At 42.0% G+C, this 23,904-nt stretch overlaps 3 protein-coding genes and 1 long non-coding RNA gene across 12 annotated transcripts in view; 2 read left to right on the top strand and 2 right to left on the bottom strand.

Annotated features, from left to right (window-relative positions):
• EIF5B (eukaryotic translation initiation factor 5B) overlaps window positions 1-2,178 on the bottom strand; it is a 40,095-nt gene extending 37,917 nt beyond the window's left edge. Inside the window, exon 1 of the mRNA XM_066313641.1 lies at window positions 2,028-2,178. The gene's annotated coding sequence lies outside the window, so the exon portion shown is untranslated. The remainder of the gene's footprint in view (window positions 1-2,027) is intronic.
• TXNDC9 (thioredoxin domain containing 9) lies at window positions 1-9,037 on the top strand. Of its 5 annotated transcripts, none has more exons than XM_066313650.1 (6): window positions 172-351; window positions 1,084-1,250; window positions 2,039-2,255; window positions 4,396-4,514; window positions 6,401-6,655; window positions 8,890-9,037. In XM_066313650.1, exons 3-6 carry the CDS (start codon window positions 2,067-2,069, stop codon window positions 9,005-9,007), a joined length of 681 nt encoding a protein of 226 aa, XP_066169747.1. In that variant the 5' UTR covers window positions 172-351; window positions 1,084-1,250; window positions 2,039-2,066; the 3' UTR covers window positions 9,008-9,037. The 5 variants fall into 5 exon arrangements, with proteins under 5 accessions (XP_066169750.1, XP_066169747.1, XP_066169748.1 ...); XM_066313651.1 differs by having other exon boundaries at window positions 1,084-1,306; XM_066313653.1 differs by lacking the exon at window positions 1,084-1,250 and having other exon boundaries at window positions 1-340.
• A 451-nt stretch (window positions 9,038-9,488) lies between these two features.
• LOC136357948 (uncharacterized) lies at window positions 9,489-9,804 on the bottom strand. Its single transcript, XR_010742978.1, has 2 exons — window positions 9,688-9,804; window positions 9,489-9,654 (listed from the first exon to the last, which is right to left on the bottom strand). It is a non-coding gene; the product is annotated as an uncharacterized lncRNA (long non-coding RNA).
• A 331-nt stretch (window positions 9,805-10,135) lies between these two features.
• On the top strand, window positions 10,136-23,698 carry LOC136357945 (lysozyme g-like). 5 transcript variants are annotated; one of them, XM_066313659.1, is made up of 6 exons: window positions 10,136-14,332; window positions 19,285-19,359; window positions 20,150-20,239; window positions 21,289-21,485; window positions 21,725-21,863; window positions 22,601-23,698. In XM_066313659.1, exons 2-6 carry the CDS (start codon window positions 19,317-19,319, stop codon window positions 22,729-22,731), a joined length of 600 nt encoding a protein of 199 aa, XP_066169756.1. In that variant the 5' UTR covers window positions 10,136-14,332; window positions 19,285-19,316; the 3' UTR covers window positions 22,732-23,698. The 5 variants fall into 5 exon arrangements, with proteins under 5 accessions (XP_066169756.1, XP_066169755.1, XP_066169752.1 ...); XM_066313658.1 differs by having other exon boundaries at window positions 10,136-18,100; XM_066313655.1 differs by having other exon boundaries at window positions 19,285-20,239.
• Window positions 23,699-23,904: the final 206 nt, after the last annotated feature.

Genomic DNA, 23,904 nt, shown 5'->3' with positions numbered 1-23,904 from the left:
GTAGGGCGGCCACCTCGGGCGAGCCTTGCTCCTCCCACGGGGCGGGCGGGCTCCAAGTCCGCGGCCCCCGCCCGCAGGTGCAGCCTGCACACGCACGCACATATGCACGCACGCATGCACCCGGCACGGGGCGCACGCGCGCCAGCGGAGCGCGCACCCGCGGCCAGTCAGCGCGTCGGGGTAGTACCGCGGGCGCGCGCTTGAGGCATCCTGCAGCTGCGCGCGCCCGCTTTCCTGGCCAATCAGCGCGTCGGGAAGAGTTCCACGCGCGCGCGGTCAGCCCCGCGTTAACTCTCGCGATAGCGGCGGAGGGGCGCGGCCGGCGCGCGAGGAAGCGGGGGTGAGCGGCGGGTCCGGCGCCGAGGGGGGGTCGGGGTCGCGGTTGCCGCCGCGGGCGGCGACGTCACCAGCACCGAGCCCGGGGCAGGGCCGGGGGCGCGGCGCCCTGGAAGGGCCGTCCTGACTCGGGTGGGTGGATTGTCTGTGGCGTTGTGTATAGCGACTCCGCGGAGGGAGGCGCGCGGCGCCTGCGCAGTGCCCGCGCCGTGTGCCGCCTCCCTCGGCCGGGACCCCGGCGCCCCTTCCCGGCCGAGCGGCGGAACGCGTCCCCGCCGGTGGAGCCGAGCTCCCGGCTGCGTACGAAAAGCCGCTTGGCCCGCGGAGTTCCGCGTCCTAAGAGCCCGGAGACCACTGGGCACCTCGGATTGCGGAGGGGACTGGCCGTGGTTGGTCCCGTTTTCCTTCCTGTTTGCTTGGAGGACGAGCCTCCCTTTGCCCCAGCTGAGCAGGGTCTCTCCGTGGCCTGGAGACCTGCTGGCGTCTGATCTTCGCCGGCAAGGTTCATAGTCCCTCTGGAAATGTGAAGGGGGAGGACAAACAGACTTTGTGGTTAGCAGCTTTGGGAAGAGGGAGGCAGGGCGAGGTGCCGCGGGTCAGAGCGAGTGTGGCATGACACGCGTGGCAGCGGGCTGAGTGAGCACTGCTGGTGCTGCGCTACGCCTGGGCTGCTGCCGTGGTCTGGGTACTATTCCCGTCGTTACTTAAAATGTTTCTCTTGCCTGTGTATGCGAAGTGTTCACAGAGCCAGTGACGCTGGCAGTTCGCCTGCTTTGAAATACAGCCAAGAGTCCCCTGGAACCCAAATTCAGCACGTCAGATCCGTGGTCAGCAGGTTGAGAGTCTGAGCAGAGTGACTGTGCACTGTCACTGGTTCAAAACTGTCAGTCACTACACTGATAATTTTCTGCAGTGTAAGTTTATTGGCGAGAGCAGTCGATTGTGTTGTCATAACTCTTCATGCACTCTGGTTAGTGTTTTGTGTCTTTTGATGTGTTTGGGCAGGGAGAACTTAACAAAAAATTATTTTGGCTGTGTTTCTTCACACGGCAATTAGGTAGTGGCTTATAAATCCTCTTGCTGGCTGCCATAGGATGCTGTTTGCAATAGCAATTTTCTGGAACTAATTAAAACTGTGTATTGGCCTAGAGCATTTGCTGTTGAGCACCTTGTCTTTCTTGTAGCTGGGGAGAGGAGTGTTAATTCAGATTTAAATATGTTAATGTGCCTGAGGGTTTTCAAGTAATTGCATTTAAACTACTGGCACAAACGTCCTGAGTGTTGCTTAGACTTGTTCTGAGGCATCTTATGCCTCCTCCCAGCAGCTTGGAGCTTTCCAACTGAATCTTCTTGTTTCAGAATATTTGTTAAAAGTGGGTAAATCTGGCTCAAGATCAGCATCCTTTTGGAACTGTTGAATTTTTCTTCTTTATATTAGCAAGCAGTTTTGGGTTCCTGTGCACTTTCGGTGGCTGCCTTTGGGGCTGAAACAATAGGACCTGTTTCTTTGCCATCTGTATTCATCATGAAAGTATTCTCCAAAGTGGATTGTAGTAAAGAAAAGAGTTATCTGCTAACTATTCCTGTCTTCAAATAGCAGAGCACTTTGTTTTTCTATGGTGTGAGCTGCAAGCAAAGAGAGATCAGAGTTTTAACGACATGTTTGTGTAAATGTTAATTCCTTGTATCACTGTTTCCACAGCTCTGAAGAGACCACTTTCCAGCTAAAGATGGCTGCTGATACCTCTGTTGATATCCTTCAAAAAGTTCTGGAAAATGAAATACTTCAGTCAACCAAGGTTGTGGAGGAACATCTGGATGCTGAAATACAGAAGCTAGACCAAATGGATGAAGATGAATTGGAACGCCTTAAACAGAGGAGACTTGAGGCCCTAAAAAAGAGCCAGCAGCAGAAACAAGTAATTTCTATAGTACAGACTTGATGTATAGAGTGTGACAGACTTTTTGGAAACCCTTGGGAAATTTTATACGTGAACTAAGTGGTTTGGGGTTGTTTGGTTGGTTTTGTGGATGTTTCTCTCTTTCTCTCCTTTCTGTGCTTATTAATTTTAAATTATCCAGGAAGGTAAGTATCTGTCAATGTGTGCATGCCTCATGTTTTTTAACAGGAGGAGAGAAGCCTCTCTGTGACTGTTACAATGACGAGTCTCATACAGAGACTTTAGTGTGTCCATGTTAACTCAACACTGCTATATGGAAGCATAAGTCCTGTAGGCAACCTAACTATAAGGCTTTAGGCTCTTTCTGAAGTGTCTTTCTTCTGGATTGTTACTTACAGCATGTGATATGTGTCCTCCTGTTAGTGTATTTTGTGAAAGGGTGAAACGGGATTTTTCCTTGTTCCTAGGTTGGAATCATTTGTCACAGTCCCTCCAAACCAATGAAATGTTGTCTTTGTATGATTGCTCGTTTCTTCTTACAGGAAGGAAATTCTCCCTTGAGACCTGACACCTCATGTCAAATGAGGTGATCTTTATGCTCCCTCAGGGCTCTTTTTGAAGAATAGCTTACACCATAATTTTGGTAACATATGGTGCGAGACCTGAATTATAAGTAGGGAATCTGTAAGTTTCTCAGCCTATTCCATCTGAGCTAACCTAAACAAAAAATTGATTGGGGTGGAAGAGAAGTGACTTGGCTGAAACGAGATGTCTGGCTGTGGTGGAGTCCTTAAAGGCTGATGCCAGACTTTGAAATGGGAATGCAGTGAAATGTCATGGCATGGCTGGGATGCTGGAGGACAGGCAGCGCCAGCAGCTTTGGTTCTGTAAACACAGAAGTTGAGAAAGCAGCACGCTACTCGCTTGTCTTCAGAAGTTCAGTTTATATTTGATTCTAGTGTTTTCCTTTTTCAGAAGTCATAACACTTAGATGTGCTTGGATGTGAACATGTGATAGATCTCGTGCAAAAACTTTTTCATGTCATTTGGTCTTAAGTCACTGTTCTCACACACTTTGAAATGCAAATGTGATGTAAGATACTGTTCAGTAAAAGGAGTGTGCTGTCAGTGTGCTATTCCAGAATAAATCTGTGGAGAGGGAAATTAATGCATAATCACTGTTGAGGGATAAGCGAGTTCTTGATTTGCATCGTGATGACTTCTTCATATGCTCATGCTTCCATGAATTTTTAATGTATACAATATCTAGGAGATTCTTTGTTCTATCCTAATTTAGCTTACAGGTTATCTTTGGTTTGCTTGGAAACCTTTCTTTTCTTTCACTTTCCTAAGACAAAACTGCAAGATTAAGAATAGTGATTTATCTAGTTTTTTTCCCCCATTGGAAAATGAAAGTTTTTGTCAAGTTTTGTTAGACTGTGCTACTTATAATTATTTAGATTAGTCTGTACTTGTTTAAATACACTGCAATTAACTTTTAGTAAAGTAGAGGCTGTTGGGTTTTTTTCCCCTGTGTGTTTGTCATTAATGTGGAACATTAGCTCTTTGAAAACTGTATTTGCTCAGTTAATCAGACAGTTTTTGAAGTTACCTCTGAATTTTAGCTTGTGATATTTCTCTATCGATGTTATGACTAATGGTGCACATGTGTTTTCTGAATGATTTTCTGTGAGCCTGGTTCATGTTAAGATCCCTTCAATGGGTATTTGATAGGTAAACATCATCTATTGAAGATGAGTTAGTAGGCTTTTTTTCTCACTGATATTTTTCATAGAGGAAAAAATTAAGAGATTTATTTCATTCATGTAATGACATGACCAAGTTTAAGATGAGTTCTTTGAGTGTACTAAAAAGTTTTCAAATGCCTAGAGTTTTTGTTGTGTTCTTTGAACTAGTTTTGTCTTACTGAAGGCTGCATTGCAGAATTTTATGTAGCTCTGTAGAAGATTCGTATTTCCAAATAAGCAGGGTGGCCTTATCTGTATATTTTCAAAATAAAACTAGAGGGGAGGAAGTAATTTGTTTCTCCACTACTGTATGACTGCAGGCCACCTCTTCCATTTTCTAAAAGCTGTGGAGTTTGCACAATAGAGTAACAACCTCCATACTAATTATTTGCTTTTATGTTTTCCAAAAGGAGTGGCTTTCAAAAGGACATGGAGAATATAGAGAAATCCCAAGCGAGAGAGACTTTTTCCAAGAAGTCAAAGAAAGTAAAAACGTGGTTTGCCATTTCTATAGAGATACAACGTTCAGGTATAGTAAATAAACTGTACTGAAGAAACCTTTTGTTTAAAGATGTCTACAAAAACAGATGTACTTTTTTGTTCTTTCAAGTTCCACTCGTGCACAGGCATTTTTAGAAGTATTCACATTGCTTCATTATAAATTTCAATGACTTTTGCAAGACATTTGATTTTTTAAAATGTATTTTTTCCACTACAGTTAATCTGAACATGATTTGACAACATTTAATACTCTGCTACATAGTTGATTAGAACATAGATGTATAACCTCTGACAATATTTGAGAGACTGCTGTGTTTCATTATTAATTTAGTTTGAAGCAGCCAGGTCTGTAAATGTACAAGAGCGGCATTTCAAAAAGATGGCTTTAGTTATTCCAGGTAGAGATATTCCAGGTCGTTCTGGCAAACAGGAAAAAAAATATAACCAAAATCTTATCTCGGCATCTTGAGAATTTAACCTTTTAATCTGAAAGGATCAGTTGCAGCTGCTTTCCCTTTGTGCCTGTGCCTTTGTGATTCTGTCACTTTTTTTAGAGTGTGAGACACCTAGATCTGAGAATATGTGCTGACTCAGAATAGGAACCCAAACTAAGATGTCCCAGTTCCTTGGAAGAATTTCATTATAAGTTCTGGGTTGTATGCTGTTCCTCACTGGATCTCTCTCAATGTGTTCTGTTAAAATGCAGTTGCAAAGTAGAGTAGTTTATTGAAGGAGGAGCCACTTGCCCTGGTTTTGGTTCTTTGGTGTTTTTTTCCCCCAAAAGGTGTTATATTTTCCCTAGCTTATAGAATATAAACTGAAGTAGCTTTCATGTGAGAAATTGAAAGAGGTCAAGGCTGGATTTTGCTGGGAGGTATCTGTGCCCTACATTTCCTAAGTGTTTAAAGCAGTTCTGTTTGGCTAGCTTTTACTCAAGAGGGTGAAAGGCTATAGCTGCAAATAAGTTAGCTTAGGACAGGTTTTGGTTCTTGTTTCTTGAATCGGCAGTCTGTAGGCTCAGACAGGAGAAGGAACTTTGGAGAAAGTGCTATGTAAAGTCTGTCATGCTGACAAACAGGTTGAAGCTTGTGTGTTGGGTTTACCAACCACCATATCAAATTGCTTTCATCTTTTCCAGTCCAGCTGTTTTGTTCAGCTCTCCTCTCAACATTAAGGACAGTCACTTCACAGAGTTCATGCAGCATAGCCAAACAGCTTAGAGAAGACAATCCAAAAAGCTGAGATTGCAGGTGGCAAGTCCACAAATCTCTGTGATCTGACAAGTATTTTGAGCAGTTCATGTCACTGTCCCATAGCTGAGAAACAATAATTGTATGCTCACTCCTATTTCATGGTAACAGAGAAGCAAAGTATTTTTGCCTTTAGTGCTACTGTGCAAAGCAGTTTGTGCAAATCACTTTTTTTCCCACTTACACTGAGTTACTACATCTCAGCTGTGAAGGTAGTGACTGCAAAAATCCTGTAACATGTAACACTGTAACATGTTGAGAGTACTTCTCTGAGGAAATCTTCCATAGAGAAAATTTTCCAGTTGACAGGCGGTGAAGCTAGAGCTGGAACAATAGAAAGAGATGTCATCAGTAAGTGCAGGCCTCAAGAAATGAGAGCAAGGCTTCCAGGTGTATGTAAAGTAATTAGGAAGAAATTAGAGAAAGGGATGGTATAATTGTACAGTAGCAGTGCTCCAGGCTGTTCCACTATTAGTCATTAAATCCAGCTACCTCTGAGACTTAGTTTCTCTTGAAACTAAATTCTCAATTACAAAAGTTATGTCTAAGTATTAACATGATAGAACTAGCTCTTTATTGCTCCTTTTAAGGTTTTTCTCAAATGCATATTCTTCAGCTTATTCATTCTAATACTTTATATATTTTGGGTTAATTTTTTCCACAGGTGCCAAATAATGGACAAACATTTGACTGTATTGGCAAAAAAGCACATCGAGACAAAATTCTTGAAATTAAATGCTGAAAAATCTCCTTTCTTGTGCGAGAGACTGCGCATCAAAGTAATTCCCACTCTAGCACTAATAAGAGATGGAAAAACACAGGACTACGTTGTGGGCTTTACTGACCTCGGTAACACTGATGACTTCACTACAGAAACCTTAGAATGGAGATTAGGCTGTGCAGATGTAATTAATTACAGGTAATTAAGCATTTTGTGGTTCTTTTATTTTCAGATAAAGTACAAAGACAATGAGCTTTCAGACAGGAGAATCTGAAAGGTTGTAACTTGTATGTGTTGTACCCTAAAAAAGACATGTGAGAGTTCATTCTAGTTACTTAATCTGCGTGCCTTCATCAAGGGAAAGAAGAGAATCTCTTTGGCAAAGTATTAAGACATTGTAATGAGTGTTGAGTGTTCATTTTTGTAGATTAATAAAGATAAGCCTGGTTCTTGTCATCAGGTGTATGGAGTAGCAGTGATGCTCTGATAAGGCTTCAGAGTCGTGCATCCAGTGTAATCCTATAGCATCTATAGATGTTTCATGTCACAATTGGAATGCAATGCAGTCTGAGTATTTTTAATCCACTTCAGAGAAAACTCAGCAAGTCATCCTTAAACTGCATCTAAGTATTACAAACATGAATATACTTTTTTCCTTCAGAAAGCAATACTAAAAATGGAAATTTTGAATAAGTGTAAATAAATTGAGTAACAGCAAATTATAACCATCATAAATACCTTGTTAAAGACTGTAGAATAAAAGACAGTAGAACATATCTGTCGCCACAATAGCCTAACTTCACATGAGAATTATTTACCAAAATTCTGCTTTCCTTTCTAATGTGGTTCAAATGTCATCTCTCTTTTTAGGTTAATTTTGCTCTGTTGTTTTGGATGTCTTTAGTGCTTTTTTAATTTTAAGTTTCATTACCTGAATTTATTTAAATGTCTGAGGTAAAATTTTGGCAAGAAGTATTGTATCTTAAAGCCATTTCAATTGAGCCACTATTCAGTTTGGCTTAGTAGCTGCTGAACTTTGGGTGAAATGACTGAAATTTATAATTTTAAAACAACTAGTATTTCTCAGTTCAGTAAAAATCAAATATGCAGAGACAGCTTGGTTGCATATACAAGACAGCAACAGCCTTTTATGGGAAAAATCTTTCACTGAAGTTGTATCAAGCACCACTGAATTTGCTAAACATTGATACATTGGCTTAAGGTGTAATTTTGCTTCTGCTTGACTCTACTAGTACTGTGTATTTGTTCTTAGCTCCTCACGGAGTTGGGGGAATTTCGTTCTTTGTTCATTTTGGCACACCCTGGCTTTGCAATGCAAGCCCCATTGCCACACTGCTCTGAAAGTAACATCTCACTCTCTGGAGTTTCTGAAAAGGACATAGGCCTCCTCAGAGCTTAGAAACAGTTCTTTTCCTTCAGCCTGTGGGATAGCAGATGGTAAAAGAGTATACTTTATTTTGGGGAAAAACTTTAGGTCAGATTATTTGCCCAAAGTCAGGATTTAAGTGGTATGTTAATGTATGTAATTAAATTGCAATCGGTGAACTGTGTATTTAGGATTAATATCAGCAAAATAGTATTAACATCTTGTAAAGAACTGCAAATTTCTAAACAACCCTTTATAGCTAATTCCAGAAGGTTGTAATTGTTTTAATTGCTCGCTCACTCGCTGACACTTGGATGCAAACCTCTCTTAGGTCATGTGAGCAAAGGCAGGGCACACCCTTTTATGAGCAGCCAGAGGGGGATTCCCCTTATTGTGCAACCCTGCTGGGAGAGAAGCAGGTGCTCCAGCTTTATATGAAAAGCTGCTGTTCCCAACAGGGAACACAGGTCGATTCCCATGGACGCACATGCTGGTGAGAGAGCTCCTGCAGGATCATGTGGGCACTCTGGTGTGCGAGTTCCCCCATAGTCCTGTAGAAGATGTGCAGTCCTGTGGGGAAACTGCTCTGTCTGGGCTAGGCAGAGATAACACAAGGTGACTTCCAGCAAACACCAGTTCTGGCTCCAAAGTCCCCATTAGCAACATTCTAGCCTCTTTTGTACTGGTGGCTCCTCACCTGTTTTGAAAAGTCTCTCTGAAATTCTCTGGTTACAGTTTCATCTGACAGATGGTTGTCTCTAGCATGATCAGTTTGCAGGAAAAGCCTTTTCAGACAGCTTTTCTCTACAGTTCCACTCACAGGTGCTGTTTACTTTCACACTCCTGTCTTACCTCTAGTTATCCAGGCCATTTTGACCAGGATGTGCTATGCTAGCAACACCACAGTGCTGCTTATAGTGGCTGTAGCAAGTAGGCATTGTGTTCTCTTAGAATGTGTTTTTCTGGAGAAGCAGGTCATTAGAGATGATGCTTACTGTCTGTATGAATATGGCTTTAATCAACTTGTCTTACCCTTTTTCTGTAGTGGGAACTTGATGGAGCCACCTTTCCAAACTCAAAAGAAATATGGAACAAGCTTTACAAAGCTGGACAAGAAGACCATCAGAGGAAAAATATATGATTCAGATTCTGATGATGACTAGAAGAGCCGCTAAATATATTTGTAAATCATCTTTTGTTTATGCGTGGTACATTTCTAAGAATGTTTTTTATAAAGCTTACTGCTTTTCATGACATCTGCACATAATCCTCATTTTTCTATACAGTTTTATACAACTGAGTCACAGCAGAAAAAAGCTTAAGTATTTTTTTTTCCTCTTTTGGAAGTCATTTGTAATTTGAAAATCTTAGTCCTTCTAACTAAATGACATGGCAAAGGATGAACTTAAGCCTTTTGTCTTAGTATAAGTTTATGAAATGTTTTGAAGTAACTTAGAAACAGATGTATGAAGTCAGACCAAAGGTCCCTCTGGCCCAGGATCCGGTCTCAGTGGCTGAAAGAAGATGCACAAGGAAGAATGAAAACAGGGTGACCATACAGCAGAGCTTCCCCACAATCTACTTTAGGAATCCGTGGCTTGGGGAATGCCGTATCTGAGAGCATTTGCTGCTTAAAATAATGGAAAAAAAATCTTTTTAAATCCTCATGGTATCCAGGCATCCACATCATGTGGCAAGGAGGGCACAGTTTAACTGTGCTTTGTGAGGAACTACTTCCTATTGGTTTCATTTAATCTGACAAGGTTTTTTTTTCCTGTTTTTCTTTATTAAAATCTATATGTATTATTTTCTTTATGTCTGTTTCTTTATTAAAGTAACAGACACTTAAAAAAGATTGTTCTCTATCAGTTCCTCTTTCAGTATTTTTAAAATTAATATTACGTACATTATCAGTAAAGCACTACAAAATTACTAGTAAAGAAATCATGCATTTTAACAAATAATTGCTTATCTTATGGTGCCATATCATGCCATTGAATAAATTACCTGCATTAAACTATAAGTTGTAAAAACAGTCATAACTTCTGTGAATTCTGAAATAGATGGCCAAGAGAAATGCCCTTTTACCACCTATGAATGCTGCATGTCAGAGCTGATACAGCAGGTTATAGCACATAACAACAAGCATACTGAAAACAGCCTTGTTTACGGATTTGTATCATTCTGTGATTGTGAATGTGTGGATTTTATAGCAGATGCTTTGTACAAGAGAGTAGAATAGAGAAAAGTATTTGGGAGAAACCTTGATTGTTAAGTTTAGATATAGCGCCGCATACTGTGTACTGTTCTTCAGTAATGGACAGAATTTTTAAGAGATCTTCCTTGGACACAATGTAAAATTCCTGACTAGGTGAACAGTTGATGAGTTTTCTTTTAATTTAAAAAAAATTGTTTGCTTTGTGCTGAAGGACCCTTTTGAGTTGGTACTTTGAATCCAGTTGGTCCAAAAAGCAATGAAGTGGGTCTAGCCAGTCTTGCCACCTTGTAGTAGAGAACACTTGTGATTGGGCCAACCCAGCAATATATCTCTTTAGGTTTAAAAAATTCTATTTTATTTCTGTTCATGTACATTGAAATAAAATTATTTTAATTCTAATGTTGACTACTGCATCCTTTCAAAGAAGGATATCTAGGTGCTGTGGATTAATTTCTCTATGAATAAAGTCCATCAGAAAGTTTGTATGAGCCCTTCCTAGATATCTAACAGGTGATAAACAGTTCTGTCTTAACATACAGGATCACTTAGAGAACACAATCAGATTAAGATGTACACAGCTGCCTGTTGATCAAGGAGAAGCATAAAGGAGACTTGCCTCATGTTGATCCCCTTTTTAATGCACAAACTCTTTTAAATGCAGTAGAAAGTGCTGCCTTTTCTTCTTTTTTTTTTTTTTTTTTCCTCCTGCATCCATTTGCATGAAATTCAGGAAACCAATGTTCCAACAGTATTTTTGGAAATATCTCAGCAGGACTCATCACTAAGCCCTTATTGTGTTGAATAAGCTGTGGAAATATAAAATCATCTCTAATGTGGTTGCGTGCTGTGTGGAAACGTGTGGGCTTGTCAGGATTCCAGCACAGTGCGTTGTTGCAGGTTACTCAGTTCAACACGGGAATAACCTCATTACAAACTCAGTGCAAATCCTACTTGGAGTCTGTGCTTTCATGTCACTGTAAGCTGATGATTTTTTTTTTCTAGGTTAATCTTCCTTCATCCTTCCTGGGACCTCTTCCTTCATCAGACTTGTAACATGACCACACATACTCTAGTGCTGATATAAGGAGTTTGCAGGAATGTGTGGCTTGGTTAGAATCAGACTCGTGGAATGGGCTGTGTTGCAAGGGACCCTAAGATCATCTAGTTCCAACCTCCCTGCCATGGACATGGGTAACAAGGGAAGTTGAGACTGTTGGTACTATAAGTTTAAATTTATTTTGAAGCATAAATCTCATAGATTTGCTCTATGAGGTCTTTACTTTCATGTCTGCTTTCTGCATCTTCTGTCTTGAATGAGCATTAAAACTTACTGAACAATCCCCTTGCTTACATCTCCATCCTGCATGTTACTTTGTGGTGAACAATTCAGACCCAAAAATTTTGGTTTTGCTGAAACCTAGAAGTTCCTTAAGAAATGGGAAATTCATCTAGTTTAGGTAGTGAGGGACAAATTACTCTTCTGTGGTAGAGTTTAATGATTTTGCTGTGCAGGTTAAATTAATGAGTTGTCCATGATCATAAGACCTGGGACAGCAAGCTAGAAGTGTCACAATACAGAGAACACCAGCTCAAATAAATGTTGGCTGTAAAGACCTGAAAAGCAGAAAGATAAACTTTGTAAACAGCAATCTGGTGGCCATAGAGCTGATAGATGACGATGATGACTTGCAATATCCAGAAGGAACGTGGGTTTTATGTGGTTAATTACTTAGAGTGGATGGATGAGGTATCTGAGGACATGACTGACTAAGGTTCCTGGAACCTAAACCAATCACAAAATGGTACCTGGTCTGGCATGTGTCAGCTATGAAAGGTTGTTAGACAACAAAGAGATGAGAAATGTTCAGGTATAGCTTTGGAAGTGATGAGGTTTATGCCTGAACTCAGCATATAACTTTAATAATGATTAGTGCTTAAGCCTGTCCCTGATGCTTGGTATGAAATAATAAAAAAAAAAAAAAAAAAAAAAAGGCATGAAAGCAATTATAATAACCAGACAGGATCTCAGTTGTTCAGCTCTTGATGCTGAATTATGTGCTCTTGACTGGATGCTCCTTGATCACTGACTGATCCTGGGTTTTGCTGTGTTTCTATTTAAGAAATTGACCCCAGAGTGAAGTGCTGAATTGAGCTCTGGGATCTGGGAGTTTGAAGAGGTCTGGTTTCCAGAAAGAGGCAGAATGAGAAACAACTTCTGGGGAGGGCAACAACTGAGTAACTGCTCTCAGATTCTATTAGTAGGCTGGATTACCTGCAAATGTCAGAGGGGTGGAGAGAGGCCAGTTAAAAAGATGAATTGATGCTCTCGACCTAGGTTACAAGTAATCCCCTTTTTTCTATCCCCCACCTAGAAATTCTAATATGAAGGCTTTTCTACAGCCCAAATTTCTATAGAAATTTCTATAGACCAGTACGGTTTCTAAGACAAGCCCTTTGTCTTCCCCATGAGTAAAATTGATGTTCTCAACCCAGTATGAGGGATGCTGTCACTTCATCTCTCACATACACACAAACAAGCACTGGCTGATGCAGAAATAACATGGCTGTTGTACTCAGTGCATATACAATAGCTATGCAACCCACATTTGAAAGGAAAAATCCTTTCAAAAGTAGTGGTTGATCTGTCTATTTAGAACACCTGTATATGAGAGTTTGAGAGTGAGTGTTACGCTCTGAAGTTGAAGAAAAGCCCCTAAGAATCGGAAGGTGAGAGTACTTGATGTTACAGTAGACTTCTTGAGAACTCTTCTGAGGGATATGTTGCTCCTGAGCCACGTTTTAAAGGATAAACAGAGATAGGTTCCACCACATTTGACACAAAAAAAGTCTACTCTGATCTTTTATTCTTCGATCATTCTTGGGAGCCTTCAGCATTCAGCCAGTCCAATATGATCCAAGACATTGCAGTCTTCCACATACTCCTTGTTCCCTGTCCCCCTGCAGAGCACTATTCTGTATCATATGATACAGAAGGGAACTTAGGCTCATACCTCCTTCATCAATTTATGGTAACACATCAGTCCTGCTAAAGCAATATGTAAGACCCCAGAGCATCACCCAAGAGTACCTTGTTCAAATTTGGTTAATTTTAAATGCATGTACACTGAGATATATTGGATGTATGTTCATGGAAAGGAAGTAGTTAAGAAAACTTACTTTTAGAGAGCCCATAAGGTGCATGTTCTAAAGCTACTTTTTGGTTTTTGATTAATTGTTACAGCCATGGCTTGAGCTGTCTAAACTAAGCCAACACTGATCTAGTAGGCAAGTAGCTGTGTCAGCTCAGTGTTGAATCTGTGTTAATATAATTTGCATTTTGGACCACAGCCTGTTCAAGCATCACCCACCTGGTGGTGTGACTTCAACATGTGACTCCTATAAAAAAGGTTTAAAAATTAACTTACCTTCTTTGCAAACCATGCAATCTCTGGTAACGATTGCCTTTTCCCAAGATGACATTGTATAAAAATCAGGTGATTGTAATACACAGAACAACATTAATTACCTTTCTGATCTACTTCCTCCTTGCTAATTATTTCTTTTGTTAGTGCACTGCCCTAGAAAAAAGTCTGAAATTGTTTCCTGTTTGTTTTCTAGAATGTTAACAGTCCTCAATGCTTTGTATCATTAATTCCAGGCACGCAGAAGTGCCCTTAATAGTTATCATCAGAACAGAATGGTTTGGGTTGGAAGGGACCTTAAAAATCACTTACTTTCAAGCCCAATGGGCAGGGACATCTTCCATGCTGCTCAAAGCCCTATCCAGTGTAGTCTTTAACACTTCCAGGGATGGGGCACCCACAGCTTCTCTGGGCAACTTTTTTCAGTCTCACACAAACACTTTCTTACTTGTATCAAATCCAAACCTACCCTCTGTCGGTTTGAAACCATTCCTCTTTGTCCTATCACTACATGCCTTTGTACAAAGTGCCTCCACAACTCTCGTTTGGCCCCTCTAGGTAGTGGAATGTGCTATAAACTCTCCTCAGAATATTTCCTTTTCCAGGCTGAACAATCCTAATTCTCTCTGCTTGTCTTCATAGAAGTGCTCCAGCCCTCGCATCACCTTGGTGACCCTCCTCTGGACTTGCTCCAGCAGTTGCACATCATTCTTACTTTGGGAGCCCAGAGCTGAATGTGTAACTCCAGATGGGATCTTAGGAGACTGTAGTGGAAGGGTGGAGTCCCCTCCCTCAGCCTGCTGGCCACAGCTGACTCTGGTGCAGCCCAGACACAGTTGTTTTTCTGTGTGAGTGCACATGGCTGGGTCAGGTTGAGCTTCTTGTCAACCAATGCCCCCAAGTCCTTCTCAGGGCTGCTGTCAATCCACTCATCCCCCTGCCTGTGCTTGGGATTGCCCTGACTCATGTGCAGGACCCTAATCTGGATCAAACTTCGAATGACTTGCTTTAGGTGATAGACCTCTCTCTAAGATGGGATGTGAACAAGCTCTCATGGAATTCAATCCAGTGACCTTTTTGCTAGGACACCTTTCCTACATTAAAAAAAAAAAAAAAAAAAAAAAAAAAAAAAATCATTTTAGAGAACAGAAGGAAAATACTTGTTTTCCTCCCTCATAAACACTTCTGGCCTTAGATATTTTATGTGAAGGCCAGAGACATGCAAAGCAGGATGTTACTTCAATGCTCATCTGCATTCTCCAGAAAGGCAAGATAAAGGAAGAGATTTGGGACCCTCAGCACTTGTTTGCTTCTGAATAGAGTGAAAACTGAGAGCCTCATGTCTTAAAAGTTTGAATACTTTTGGAGATATGTAAATGTGGCGCTTAGGGACATGGTTTAGTGCTGGAATTGGCAGTGCTGGGTTAATGGTTGAACTCGATGATCTTAGAAGTGTTTTCCAACCTAAATGATTCTATGATTACTTCCAGGTATACTAGATGTAAAAAAGAAAAAACTATGGAAATTTAATTACTAAACTGGGTGTGTCCCTCTAAAAGCTGGGAAGGACAACCATAGAGGATTTGTCTGAGATGATGCTACAGATGCATCTTTAACTGGTCAGTTAGTGGTAGGTATCCAACCTACGTCAGCAGTGATGGGCAGCTTCCCTATAAAGCAATTACAAATTCTGAGAATACCTGGTGTTACCTATAATTACATCTGAGACAAAAGGCACAACCTGAGAAATTTATCTGCCTATCGATGTTATGAAACAATTTGAAACTCACAATGGAGACAATAATTAATGTGGGTATCATTCCAAGTAATTTTAGATGGTATTCTCACCACCCAGTGACGTGATGCTAAAACCTGCAACCTGAAGGAGAATAACATGTGCAGCATGTAGTGTTTTTCATAATGATGCTCCATTTTGAGTGCTTCTCAATTAAGCAGAATTAAAAACTACCCTTGGCATGAGGGGGAAAAGATATAAAGTGAAAATCTATGAGTGGGAAAGAACTGTTGGTACTGAACCTTGGCGTGCTTTAGATCTCAGGAGTGGTCCCTTCTAGTTTATGTAAGACAAGTGGAAAATGCTATTGTGTCAGGTAACATTTTTTGTCCACTCTGCTCTCCCTTTCCCTAAACGTAACCAACAGTGTCATTGCCTCATCACAGAGAAAGCGTGTCTGTGGTCACCAACTTCAGCTTAATGCCAGGATGCCCGTGAATACCAGGAACCCTTCCTGCTTCTTAAATTTAAGAAGATGCAGATACTATTTGATAAGTGAACTCCTCCTCTTTCCTTAACTTTCCATCCCCTCCCTCCCAGTCACATGCAGTGCTGACCAAACCCAGCACAAGGAGAACAGGTATTGACACTGTACTTCTGATGTAATTTTCCAAATTAAATCTATCATAAAAATGAAAAAATGTGCTGTACTAGTTACAGATGCAGCCCACTTTCATTAAGTGGCTCACCTACACTCTAAGCTCTGCATTTACAGCCCCACAAAGACCTTTGAGCAGAAGACAGTGTTTTCTAACATTGTGCAACTCTCGTTACATGGTGGTGCCTTGGACAAATGCACTGACTGAGAGCCCTGCTCCATTCAGTGTATATGAGCATGTTTCCATAGAGGGTGCTTACTTTTGGCTTTTACTCTAAAAGGCAGTTGGAAAAATTTGTGTCAATAATGAGTTTTGAGAGAGAAGTCCATAACACTGCTGAAAAAGTAACCTTATTTGGGCTTACAGTGGAATTTGTATGAATACAAGGAAGCTGTTCCAGGGACCTAAGAGCTTACAGCAGCACATATTAAAATCTTGTATTTAAAACATAACATCCACTACTCAAGGAGTACATGAGGAGCAAAGCAATGCAGAATAGGCATGAAGAATTCACGTGACTACTGTGAAATGTAGAAAAATGTGATTACATGGTAACAAAAGAAAGAGAAAAACATGTAGCAAAGACAAACAGTATTTAAATCCAAACGTTTATCTTAAGGACCATCAGCAAGTGGACAACGTATTAGGAAATAAATCTTACCTAAGGTTATAGGCTACTTCTCAAAGAAGGTCCCAGGTCATCAGCATGAGCATGGGCTCAGTGAAAGAGGAACATTAGTTTTTTGTCATTAACACAATGCTGTTTGTATAAAGGTTACCCAGATGTTAATACTAAATCTATTTGAGAGAATACTCTTTCTAATATAAATTGCGTTGTTCTGTAGAGGATAAATGAATATATCTACTGGATTTGCTGCCATCAAGCTGTGCACTATAATATTTTCTCAGATCATTTCTTCTGGGTTTCCTTCCCTCCATCACTTAATCAGTCGTTATTTCCTTTGAAAGGATTAAAGCACACTGTACATTTGATGTTTATAAGTGTTAAACCATGACAACACCACAAAAATGTGCACCTTACGTTATGTCAAACTTTACCTTCTACTGTTTGAAATGTTTAACGCCAGCAAAAGGATTATGTGATAGTCCAGTCAGAGATACCACAATAAGATATCAGGTTTGTACAGGAAGAATGATTGCCTAGCTTTGTTGTAACCTTTGGGAAGGTTTTAGTAAGAGTTCTATATTTAAGACTCACCTTCACCCTTATACTAAACCTCCTGTAACAAAGCCTGGTTTTAAACGTACTAATTACTGTCTGGCCAAAAGAGCATTTCTTACCTGCCACATTAGTTGCAAAAAAGCAATGGGAATAGCTGGAATCGTGATGCATTAAATAATGAAGAGAAAGCTATTAGAAGAAAATCTTGGCCTTCCTAACCTCCATGCATGCTGGGCAGAGTGTAGGGAAGAGAAAAAATTGGCAAACGGAACAGGATTGAAGGGCACTGGCCTCCCAGACTGTCTTTCCTTCTCCAAGTGCATCAGAAGTTTTAGATATGTGCAAAGTGTCTTGGCTGCAAAGTGCAAATCTTTTAGACTCCCTCTCTGTGTCCCCACTAAGTTCAGTTGCTGAGAGACCAGTTTCTTCCTCCTGATTTCTGCTGCAACCTCCTGCCTCCCCACATCTTAAACTCAGACTCTGCCTTTGCTCTTGAAGTAGTCAAGTGCCCATCCTGGATTAGGTTTGTCGTAAGCAATGAAGAAGTGGGAAGATTTTCCTTAAATATCCTTGTTAAAATTAATATGGAAGTATGATACTTAATTAAAAGCTTGCCTACCTGAAATCATTGAGGAAACAAGACAAAAACAATTGTTCCAGAAATATGTCCTGATGCAAAGCAAGGAGAGGACTACACAGGGATCTGTTTTTTCCCTGGCCTCTGCCACTGATTCACTTCAATAATTTCTGCTAGTCATTTACTGTGCATCAGTGTGCTTATTGATGGAGGAAAACCAGTGTTTATTTCCTTTCACAGAGTTGTCCCAAGTCTGACTAACCACCACTTGTGCAAATCTTTGGATGAAAGAAATCATTGTAGTTCTAAGCTCTTAATATATATTACTTATTGTACTTTAAAACAGTCATCACACTAGGTAGGAATTAACATTCCAAAGCCCATAGGGTGGATACCTTTTCCTACATATATATATAAAAGTCATCAAGTGACCTGCCTCAGAGGAAGGACAGCTGAATACAGGTGAGTCCGAATTCACTCACAGAGTATTTATTTAGAATCAGAAGCTTTGATTTGTTTGGATTTAGCATTTTGCCAATATTGTGATTGCTATGCTGTTTCTGTATGAGGCCTGTGAGGTTTTTGGGATGGAGGTGAAAAAAAATTCATGCGTGTGGAAACAGCTACATCCTGTAGCTTTCAATAAGGGCCCAGATGGATTTCCCATTTAATTCATAGGTGTTGGGTCAGTCAAGCTGTATTGATCTGAGCTTGTGAATACTTAGCCTCAGTGCTAAAGCTCAAGCTACCAAGTGTACCTTGATCTAGCTGTGGGCATTGCTGGCCTGAATGAGCTCAGTCAGGACATGGGAGTCTTTCCAATGATACCGGTGGATTATTTGTGTTTCTGCATCCATATAATCTGGTTCGCAGTAGAAATGCAGGCTAGAGAAGTGGTTGCATGCTATTAATGTATCAAGTGTTAACAGGATTAGTATTAATTGCCTACAAGACTCATGGTGTGTTTTGTGTTTGAAATCTTCCTGGGAAAAAAACCCAAAACATTTGTAAGCTGTAAAAGCTGCTCAGTTTAAATGTGTTAACCAGCAAGGCAAATGCAATCAATTTTTTTTTGCATTTGACAGCTATAATCTGATGACATTTTTTAATTTTACTGATAGGCACAACACACACATTTTTTAGTAAAGAGCATCTTTATTGAGCATCACATAGACACATCCTGGAGCTGCCTTGCATGCTCTTAGCAGAGTATTAAGGGTCATAGTTCTTGATTTTTGAAAACAAGCTTTTCCAAAAGTGAAGAAAAAATCCTTTTTGAACAGAGAGGCAGGGGTGGTGTGCACTTTATAGCACATTAGACTTCAAACACCTATAAAATTAAAGGAAAGCTAGTGGACCTGCTCATCATAATGACACACTATTAGCCTTCAGGAGGGGCCTGGGAAGCAAGCAATGACAACTGACAGGGGCTAAAAAGACCCCTGTTAGTCCAGGCTGCCAACAGGGACAATCTCCCCAATTGGGAGAAAGTACCTCTATTGCCCAGCCCCTCTTCAGCTGATGCCATCCCTGTCTGTGCCTCAGGGTGGAAGCTTTTGGCATGCCACCTTTTCTAGAGTGCTGTTGAAAATCTGTTGAAAATCAGTAGTAATTTCTTCACGTTTTGCAAACCACTGTGTTTCCAGGTCTCCTGGGACAGCTGAGGAGAGCCATCACCATGATCCCCGCACTGCTGTTGCTGGGTCTTTCAGCCCTTGTTGGTGAGATGGGTTTGGGTTGCTGTCAAAAGCACACTGGGAATTGTTTGCAGAAGGACCTGGGAGAGGAAGTGCGCAGTCAGGCCTGAGGCTCCCTTCCTGCATGGCTCTGTAAGATCCTGTGTAGCTGAAGGTCCTCAGCTGCTGTCTGAGACTGCCTGCTGCCCGCATGTCTTTTAAACCAGCTCATCTGGAGAATGGGACTGAAACCAAGGGAGTCACATTCATGTCTCCCTCATCCAATCTCCCTGCCTTCTCAGAAATGGTCTCACAGAAGTGGTAATCTGTTTGATAGAGGCTATTTGTTCCTCAGTTACTGAGGAAACAGGGTAATTTTCCCAGACTGAGGCAAGCATTCTCCTGAATTAATTTTTCACCAAGTTATTGGGGGATATAGGAGACAATCCCAGCCAGAGTGCTCAGCTACTGCCAGCCATCATCTGAGTGGTTCCAAACACTAGGGGGCACTGAATGGGAACAGCCCTCTGAAATAAATGCAGAGGCTCTGGTTCTCTCCTCCCACACCAGCTTTAGACCTAACAGGGCAGGTGCCTATTCATCTAAATGGTCCTTAGATCCATTTGCTTCAATATTCAATCAGAAAAGAACCAATTTCTGTTCTCTGCCTTTCTTTGTTAACATTACTGATGGAGAGCAGTGGCAACCATACAAGCAGGGCCAGCACAAGAGGATGTGGATTGCAGGTTTTGGACATGCTTGTCTTATATGCACTTTCAGGACCTGAACAATACTGAGATCTTATGTGTTCAAACACTTCCATTTAATATTTCAGCTCCATCTGTGAGTTCCAGTTGCTATGGTGATATAAGTGCTCTTCAAGCCCCCACTATCTCCTGTACACCTGCAAGAGCCTCTGATTGTGGTATGTATCATTCACTGCTTGATTTGTCAACCTGTTTGTACCTGACAGAGTGATGCCTTACCTTCTGTTATTGCCAAACTAAATGTGGTGCAGCTATTCAATCAGCCAAAAGGAAGAAAGTGACACTTCCTCTCCCAAAATAGCAGCTGAAGCCTCCAGACCTGATGGGAATTGGAAGGACAAACTTCATGTCCCACAGTCAGGATCTTCGGCCTCAAAGCAAAGGGAACTAGTACCACCCCTTTCCAGTTAAAACAGCTTCTTCATCAGCCAGAACTTTAGCATCAGCCTCCCCACGAGGCCCCAGGGCTTGTCAGCTCCCAGGGTAAGATAGAGCCAGGTCCTGAGTGCTGGCACGTTGGCTGAGCTGGCCAGGGCTAGCCTGCCAGAGGCACATTTTACAGGAGGAAAGTCCCAGGTGTGTAGCCATCATTCCTCTGGTTGACTCATTTTTGGTAGCTCCATCACATGTCTCTCTTTCCTGGTGTTACTGCCTGGTGTCACCACATAGTTGACTATGTCACATTTATATTGCTGATATCTCCAGGGATTTTGCCATGTTCCTCTGATGTAGGCTCTTGCCTACAGGGCAGACACCTGCCTGCCAGCATTCAAGCATACATCTGAACCTGCTTGCTTGTTTCCAAGCTGTTCCAAGTTTACTTTTAAAAAGCCCCCACTCTCTAGAAACAGAACATAGCTGTTACTGCAGTGTGTCCAGTCTGGAGTAACATACTTCTCAATTTTTTCAAAATCTTTTTGAAATTTCACTTTTCTGACTCCAGAGGTGCAGCAGAAAAAGAGGACCATGCATTCCACCTCCTAAGAAGCCTCCCTGTTCCCCTGGTCAATCTTGGGTAGTGGAACAGCAGCTCCCTGGCCATGGTCAGAGCCAATAGAGCTGTGCTTGTTCCTCAAACCCCACTGCCCAACTTGATGTAGATGTGATTTCTTAAAAACTTGAGTTATTCCTCTGATATAGCTGCTCAAGAGGGAAACAAGGCGTTTGGGCAGGGGTGTGGGTAAATCTGCCTTTTCCTACTCTGCAGGATATGCCATGATACGGAGGACTGCTGAGGCAGACCTCGTACGCCTGAGACGATACGAGATCCCAATCAAGAGAGTGGCCAGAAACCTGTGCTTGGACCCAGCGCTCATCGGAGCCATCATGTCCCAGGAGAGCCGTGTGGGGCTGCTCCTGGACAACGGCTGGGACCGGGCACGGCAGAAGTACGGCCTGATGCAGGTACTGCAGGGTGATGAGCGTGAGCAACAGCACAGCAGTGTAGTGCTTACCCCAGGGCTTCATCTTGGCAAATGACTGTCCTGTGTCTGAAAGAGCACTTGATTGCAATCCCTCTACATCAAAGGCTGTGCTTAGGTGCTGTCCTGAATGAGGTCACTTCAATGAGCCGAAGCCTGGGAGTGCAATGAAGAGGGGGTGGCATTCAGAGGGAAACCCATTTTCTTGTTTGTCTTTCCCAGATCAGCAGGCAGCAACTGCAACCTTACGTGGTGTGGGATAGTGAAGAACACATAAATCAGTGCTCAAATATCCTGGTTCTTTCCATTAATGAAGTACGGGCAAGACATCCTACCTGGACCTGGGACCGGCAGCTGAGAGGTAAGGAATGGGCTTTGTACTAAGAAAGGACAGACTGACTGATGGGAGTGCTGGGTGCTTGTTGGTGTTGCTTTTAAGGGAAAAAGAGCATCAGTCTGGCAGATTTTACAGCATCTCTTAAAAAAAAAAAAAAAAAAAACAAAACCACAGAAAACCCCAAACAAACAAAAGAAACCCTCAAAAGCCTGAAATAACAACCAGAACCAGAGTTTTCTAGTTTAACAGAAGCAGTACCAGACCAGCAGACTGGCAATGAGAAATGGCTGTTAGGTCAATAAATAAGTTAGAAAGCAACTAAAGAAAAGTCACTGAAAAATGCAGAAACTGAGGCATCACAACACAACAGGATTATTGTGGCAACCTGTTAAGCTGTATCCAGAAAGACTGTGATCCAGGTTTCCTTGTAGTCAGTGCTATCTGTGTGCTGGTTTGTTCACCCTATGGTATTTCTTGCTCTCCCTTCCTTGCTCTGCTACTGTCCTTCCTTTGCTCTGATTACACCCTTTTCTGGTAAGAGTGTTCCATTTCCACCTGCATTTGGAGAGAGTCAGGGGATCCTTTGCTATCGCAATAAAGATTTTACAAAATCAGTCACTTTTCAACAATAATGCACAACGGTACTTTGTCAAGCAGTTCTTGTTTGGTGAGATGCATGGCATTTTTTGCTACGATTTTTTCTCTTAAATCTCTATTTCTTACTTACAAGCCCACAACAACTCCTTCTCAACTCTTTGCAGGGGGAATCTGCACCTACCATGCAAGAATGGGCAACCTCCAGGTCTACGAGGCAGACCCATGCAGCAGAGACTACAACTACGTCAACAGCGTGATTAGGCGAGCCCAGTACTTTAAGAGAAATGGGTTCTAGGTGGTAAAGCCACCCTGCCACCGAGCCTCCCCTCTGCAGACAGGCCCAGCAGTGATCACAGTACCCAGAGCAGTTCCTCAGCTCTCCTGGCAGGACCGATGCTGGTGGCATTGCCAATGCCACTTTGCTCACCCCAGCAAATCTCAGCTGATGGGGTGAGCTCAGCACTGCCTTTCAGGAGACCCCCAGGGATGAGATCCCACAAGCTTGGGGCCTTGGAAAGGCAGATGAGGACAGATCAGCAATGTTTAAATTTTGAGTGGGGAAGGTGACTCTTCCTGTTCAAAGCTGCACCCCAGGGCTCTCTGTGCATCACCCAGACATGGATACAAATAGTTCTCCCTGGGCATTGGCTGTGCTCTTCCCATCTGCATCCACCTCCTTCCCTCTCCACAGCCAATGCAAGGGATAAATACTCTGTTTCCCTTCCCTTGGTGCTGCTGGCTAAGGAGCAATGAAGAGACTCCTCAGTGAGCCTTTGGTCTCTGCAGTAGCTGAGAGTTCCTGTAGCCAGCCTTGAGGGGGACAACACTAAAACATGCTTTGGTTGGTCTTCTGAATCCATGGCCATGGTGCAACTGGGGACCTCATCAGGCCATCTATATGGAAAATACTGCAAGTGCCACAGCAGGCAAAACGCCATTTGGCAAAATGTCAAAATGCCGGAGAGCAGCCCTTGGAGCAGGAGTCAGCCTCATATGCACCCCTGCTGGCAGGTATATCACAGCAATAACTTTGGTAAAAAACCCCACAACCTTTCCTGCTTTAGCTTTGGCACATGTATGCTGACTTTCCTCCAAATTTAAAAGCATTGCAGCATCTGCCCCTCTGCCAGGAATCCCAGTTTCTAATAGACGTGAATGAGCTCTGGTCCGTTTCAAAGTGGATGGGTCTCTCGGTGCCAATTTATTAATTAGAGAACAACAATGAGAATAAGATAGAAATAAAGACAAATGTTAAATCCCAATGTTATTTTTTTTCAGTTTCATGGGGCTCAGTGGGTAGTAATCTACAATTTGAGTAAATAACCCCATTCAGTACTCTTGGAAGGGGTCTAAAACTCAAGAACAGGGAGAAAATACTGGTGTTGAAGACTGGATAAGTCAGAAGAGCTGGGCCTGAGCCTGGCTGCTGACTCAAACTTGTGAACATGGTAATAGGAATGTTCACATT

Source organism: Sylvia atricapilla, chromosome 2, assembly GCF_009819655.1.
Source record: "Sylvia atricapilla isolate bSylAtr1 chromosome 2, bSylAtr1.pri, whole genome shotgun sequence".
NCBI lineage: Eukaryota > Metazoa > Chordata > Aves > Passeriformes > Sylviidae > Sylvia > Sylvia atricapilla.
This window is presented reverse-complemented; position numbering and strand designations above follow the sequence as displayed.